This window comes from Cajanus cajan, chromosome 1, assembly GCF_000230855.2.
Source record: "Cajanus cajan strain Asha chromosome 1, NIPB_CcT2T_4, whole genome shotgun sequence".
NCBI lineage: Eukaryota > Viridiplantae > Streptophyta > Magnoliopsida > Fabales > Fabaceae > Cajanus > Cajanus cajan.
Genome location: NC_138517.1, coordinates 2970993 through 2976992, shown reverse-complemented (window position 1 = coordinate 2976992; position 6000 = coordinate 2970993). Strand labels below are relative to the sequence as shown.

Below are 6000 nucleotides of genomic sequence, written 5' to 3'. Positions count from 1 at the left end.
TAGGATGTTCATAATATTTGAAATTTGGAAAGGGCATAAGAATAAATAGGTTAAAAATATAGAATCCAAGTTGAACAAGTCCAAGTTATACGGATTGATCAAGTCAAGTGATAGATCGATTTTTTTTTTTTTCATTTTCAAAGAGTATCAAGAATTAATCTATGTTGAACGTTTGACAGGTATAAAAAAGATGAACATCCTCTTTGAATTTAAACAATTAAACAAGATAATATTGTCCCTACGAGGCCTACTATATTGCGCAATTCAACCCAATTCAAATTCTTAAGTATAGCCAAGGTGAAATTATTACTAAGTAGAGCATTGTACTCATGATAGTATGTATAACACGTTAAATCCAGCGGTTGGTAGTAGCAATTTATGTTCTGTATAAGTACTAACTAACACTATCCTTTTCCTCTCCTAGTCACTATTTTCCTATACAATTATCTTCAATGATTGAAAAGATGCACATTATGAAACTGTGTATGATATGATATGTGACCAGTGACCACCCCCTCCCCAAATGAAACTATTAGCCAAAGCTCATGTCAATGGTCTCTCTATCTCTATCAACAGCCACCATCAGCAGGCTCAATTGAACTCAGAAGTCCGTTTCCTCTTAACTGCATGCAGTGGTCTTCTGCATCCACTTGGGCACACACGATCACCACTGCTAGTCCATTATAATGTGCCTCCTGCATGATGTTAACTGCATTATCAACTGTCATTCCTGGTATTACCTTCATCAACACTTGCACAACATATTCTCTCTTGTTGTAGTTGTCGTTGTGCAGCAAAACTCGGTATGGTGGGGATGTTTTCCTTGATTTCCTGGTACAAAACATGTCATCAAAGGTTTGAGCATTAATTCTCTTTTGCTCTAAAACATGTGATGTAACAGAGAAATTATTAGACAATTCTGGACCACTTAACGTTCATGGTCATAACCAATCTCTACTTGACACGGTTAATTATGAGAGAGAATTAAGAAAACTCGATTACAAGTCTGATGGGTTCGGGCGTCACTCTTGAGTGAACGTACTTGGATCAACTTGAAGCAAAGGACGTGGATTCGTTCTTAAACTCAGATCCAAACATGCACTACATGTTACGTGAAAATTGATTGAGAACATAATGGTACTAGACTATGTAATAATTTCTCCCCAAACGGAGACATGAATAAACATAGAGAAGAGACAGCACATGCAGAAAGACAATAATTAGTTTCCACAAAATGAAATTTCCTAGCAACTTCATAATACAATTCTTTTCCAATGGCAACAAATGAAAGAAACAATTCAATCACTTTTCTATTGACGACTATGCCTGCTCATCTCAAAGACAAATATAGTGAATCTAATAGCAAAATGTTGAGAGCTAGAAAACTAAAAGAATAATTCCCACCCTCGTTAATAACATGCCATTTACTTTGAACTACCCAAGTAAAGTGGAATTGTTATCAATTGAAGTGACCATAACTAACACGGCAGACAGCTAATGAAACCTTGAGTAATGAGTGTCAACATAATTGCGTAAATGTTATAGACACAGCTTTGGCATTTCTTCACCATCACCAAGCTCACTTCCAAAAATCCTATAGTAGTATTGATTTGATAATTATGTTATTTGTTCAAAGTATTGATCACTTGACAAGTTGAAAATTAATTTCCATTGAAAAATTTGACTAACTTCTTTTAGTAGAGTCTCCCTTTTCAATCATGTTCTTGTCATATTAAAAGATTCTAACTCGAAATCTTGATTAAAGTGATTGAATTCAAAAATCCTCAAATTAAGGACATATTGGTGTAACATCTAAATTTGATATTTGGCTGTAGTAATTTAGTTCAATTGAGGGATAATTATGAAATATGGACTGGTCATTACTGTTATCCCGTAAGAGAAACCTCTCAGCACATCTTACAGTAACACAGTAGGAAATTAAGGGTTCAAGTCTGTACTTCAGAGACTGCATCTATTGGTTTTCAAATGGTTAAACAATTATTAGAAATAAGAAGCGAGAAACAAAATCAAACGCAAATACCATATCAGTGCTTCACCTTGGCCTAAGATTAAAAATAAAATCAAATGCAAACAAGAAGATGGACCAAAAGGAAAATAACACAGCAGAGTTTCATGCAAACAGAGGGAAAGATATAATTTGCATTTAGTGTTGTTGACAATCGATTAATTTGTGTCCTTGAACTAACGGGTTACAGATCCTTAATTATAGACCATCCCAAAATTCAGTTTTTCTGATCTTATAATATATTTGAATGCATCATAAATGGGGACTTTAACATAGTAGCACAACTATATAAATTGAAGAACCAAACTCACCTAATAGCTTAATTAATTTGTCAGTGAAGGCTGAGGAAAGGTTTTGATTTAAACATCCAACAGAGACTATTTTAGTTTTTAAGAACCAACTAACAAGAGCTTCTCTTAATTTTACATTAGTATGAAACATTTTCAAGACATTTCTTCAATTCTTCTATATAATATATTGTTAGATTCCTCTAAATTGTGCTCCTGATGTTATTAATACCTTATGTCAAATTCAGATTCCCGACCAGGTGATGTTGTCTCTATGGTCGGCCTCTCCAACAACCCACCACCTTTCCCTAAAATTCCAGTGGCTGCCACTGTCATTACAACACTGCGATCTTTGCTATATTTCAAAGGAAAATTTTTATCTCCTGCATTACAAAGCTAATAGCAATTAAAATATGAACCCTTCTATTTACTAAGTAACATGAAATTTTAATTAGAATTGAAATATATGGTCCAGCATTATCTCCTCAAATTTTCGGAAAAAAAGTCATAAACATAAACAACTTGGGCAACATGTTCATGAAATAACATAAAAGTATGCAATTTATTATTTTACTATGTTAAAGGTGAAAAATATCATTATTCACCGAGTTTAATGATAATCAATCTTTGTAAAAAATCCAATTAGTCATGTTTTATGAGATTTTTTCTTTCAAGTACTTATCCACAGTACTTAAACTCGAGACACTGGCTAAGGAATTTCAGGTAGGTTCCACTTGTATCAACCATTTTTTTATCCTTGTGTTTTAAAAAATAAATAAATAAATAAATGGAACATAGTTAGAAAGTGGACTATATGGTATAGTAATAGTACCAGGATTTGATGCATTGAATACTTGGTTGGGTGAAAGAGCAAGTGCACTGCATAATGCAGCTTCCATGGCTTTGTGGTGGTCGACACTAGCAGATAGCAACTATAACAATGGCAGGATAGCAATAGTGTGTGTTAGAGAAATATTCAAATATTGTCTTTGTCGTTACCACACTGATTTTTTTGGGTGGGTGAAAGAGATTTTAGTGAGTATGAAAGCTAATGGAAATTTTGTACGGTGCACACTGAATTTGGCTTTAAACGTTAATATGAATAACACGTGTACATTGGAAATTTTTGAGGCTAGTGTAGTGCTCTTGTGATAATATAAAATTGTTTTATGGTCTGAGACGGGACATAAAATTTTGGAGAACTGCACAAAGCCACGAAGTGACAAGAAATACGAGTCTATCCCAAAGAATATTTGTGGGTAAAAATCTACAATCAATTATTCTAGCACAGCCCTCAATCCAAATTCAAACAAATCAACATACAAAGAGCATGCTTTTGCAGCTTATGATCATTTTTAACTCCAAAACCTCTAAAATTATTAGTCTCCAATGCTCGAGTCGCAAACAACTGTCCCATAGTTGCCAATTACTTCAACTGAAACACAAGAAATAAATGGAAGATAACTATCAAAAGGATAAATTAAAAATAGGGATAGGTGAATTAGAAAAACATGTGATTCATCTATAGAGAACTAATAAATACCTATTAGGTTTAAGAAAATTTAAATGAATGGATTAGATTTATTATTTAAATTTTTAAATTAAATTTATATAATAATATTAAATGTCTTTTTTAATCTTGATTTTTTTTTATCTAAGTTCTTCTTTCTTTCGATATGTTTTTCTTGTTTTTTTTTTTGTTTTTTTATTGTCATCTATTGTTATCATTGAGAACCATTTTCTTCAATGAGTCTAAAATTTGATCCACCTCTTCAAACATGACCTATCCCTACAACATTGACATCATCAAAGTTGTGACACACTCTCACGCATTGTTTCTTTTCTTTGTTCTGTCAAGCACGTATTGTTCACGCGTGATTTTCTACTTTTTGTAACTTCATCGCATCACTATTGTCTTACTCACTTAGTTTTTATTTTTAGCCTTGTTTTGGTAATGGGTCTAGTCTCATTGTGCCTGTAACGACTTGTCATAGCCGTCACACTACGAACAACACTACACACTATAAAATATATATACTAAAATAGTATAATAAAATATTTACAACACAAGTTGTTAATCGAGCAACCAACGACAACCAATTATATACAATAAAATATGCTACTACAAGGTAGCCTAAAAAAAAATTCATCTCTAGGCACCTCCTATGACCTCTAGCAGCTATCTCCAGTCTATCCATGCCCTGCTCCCATACAACGTATGATCATCGTAGTCCAAACTACATGAAAACATGCAAGGGTAAGTTAGAGATAATAAATAACTCATAATAATTTAATATGCAACATAACAATTATATAATCATCTTCGCATTCGACACATGATACAAACAACATATATACTATACATCTTAACATCATTTCAACTTATAACATAACAACACTATCATCATCCTCAACAAGGTTAACATACAACACAATCACAGCTTAACAACACAACAACAAATATACAACTCATATCAACAACAAATCAATTCATCAACTACTTATGCGTCGTCACGCATTTCAACTCGGAGATCTCCAACAACTGAGGTTAAGCAGTCTAGGTGGCATAAACCCTACCGAATCCAACGTTTGACCTATCCCAACCAGGTCAAGTATAGAACAACGTTAGGAACTCTGAAGAGAACCAGGTATAGACAGCAATAGGCGATTGCTCAAGTGTGCCACTTAGACTCAGAGGTCCAGTACTACTGTCAAGACAGAAGGATTTGGGTATGAGCCTACCACGGTCTTGGCTAGCATCACCAATCCACATATGGAGTTAGCCCACCCACTGTCTTCCAAGTACCATGCACCCTCCAGTACCTAGTCAAAGACTACATCTCTAACTAGATACCTTACTCAAATTGGTCATTCAATCATGACATGGATCGACTATTTCCATGTCGCCCACACAGTACTAAGGGATTCAACTTTAAAACAACTTTCAACTTATTTCCTTAGTATTATGTTTCTCAACATAGGACATATATCTTCACCATATGTCCCCAATTTTTTAACTTTACAACAATAGACACCATAACAACTTTATAACAATAAACATCTGGCCGCTTGTAATCGGTATAGCTTAGCCTGATCCCAATACCGTGGTCGCTTTATACATGTGTGCCTCGACCTTGCCCACACACGGGATCAACTAAGTTCTAGAAGAGAATAACACAATGTCCACTCCAAGGGACAACTTCCCAAGGAGGGTTTTCAACAAATTGGGCTCTCAGAGCACCATAACTATCTCAATCCATACAATGGGATGAGCAACTTCGAAAACATCTCCTCTAGCCCTAGTGATCAACAACTTATCATCACAACTTAATCAACTTACAAATCGACAGTACAACTCAACTCAACAACTTAAACAACGTATAACTTTTCAACTCATCATCTTAATCAACTTTCAACTTAAACAACATGGTATATCAGCACAACAACTCATCAACGTTATTTAACAACACATTTTAACAACACAACATCTCATTTCAACTTTAAACAGCACAATCAACTTAATCATCATAAAATAATATCTTTTCAACACATGGCACAACATACAACTTTATAGCAACATACAACTCTTCTCTAATAACTTAACAATATTATCATCATGCACTTCACAACATATACATGTCCACACATAACATATAGCAAGTTTATCAACTTAATTTCAACTAGCTT

At 34.0% G+C, this 6000-nt stretch overlaps 1 protein-coding gene across 2 annotated transcripts; it reads right to left on the bottom strand.

Moving 5' to 3' along the window:
• Positions 1-279: 279 nt before the first annotated feature.
• On the bottom strand, positions 280-3315 carry LOC109818253 (ATP-dependent Clp protease adapter protein CLPS1, chloroplastic). 2 transcript variants are annotated; one of them, XM_020383689.3, is made up of 3 exons: positions 3146-3315; positions 2546-2696; positions 280-831 (listed from the first exon to the last, which is right to left on the bottom strand). In XM_020383689.3, exons 1-3 carry the CDS (start codon positions 3210-3212, stop codon positions 570-572), a joined length of 480 nt encoding a protein of 159 aa, XP_020239278.1. In that variant the 5' UTR covers positions 3213-3315; the 3' UTR covers positions 280-569. The 2 variants fall into 2 exon arrangements, with proteins under 2 accessions (XP_020239278.1, XP_020239280.1); XM_020383691.3 differs by having other exon boundaries at positions 2546-2709; positions 3146-3299.
• Positions 3316-6000: the final 2685 nt, after the last annotated feature.

Coding starts and splice junctions, on each gene's coding strand:
- LOC109818253 (XM_020383689.3), bottom strand. CDS start 3,212: ATGGAAGCTGCATTATGCAGTGCACTTGCTCTTTCACCCAACCAAGTA. Junction 2,697..3,145: donor ATTCAATGCATCAAATCCTG/GTACTATTACTA, acceptor TTTGTAATGCAG/GAGATAAAAATTTTCCTTTG. Junction 832..2,545: donor GAATCTGAATTTGACATAAG/GTATTAATAACA, acceptor GTTTTGTACCAG/GAAATCAAGGAAAACATCCC.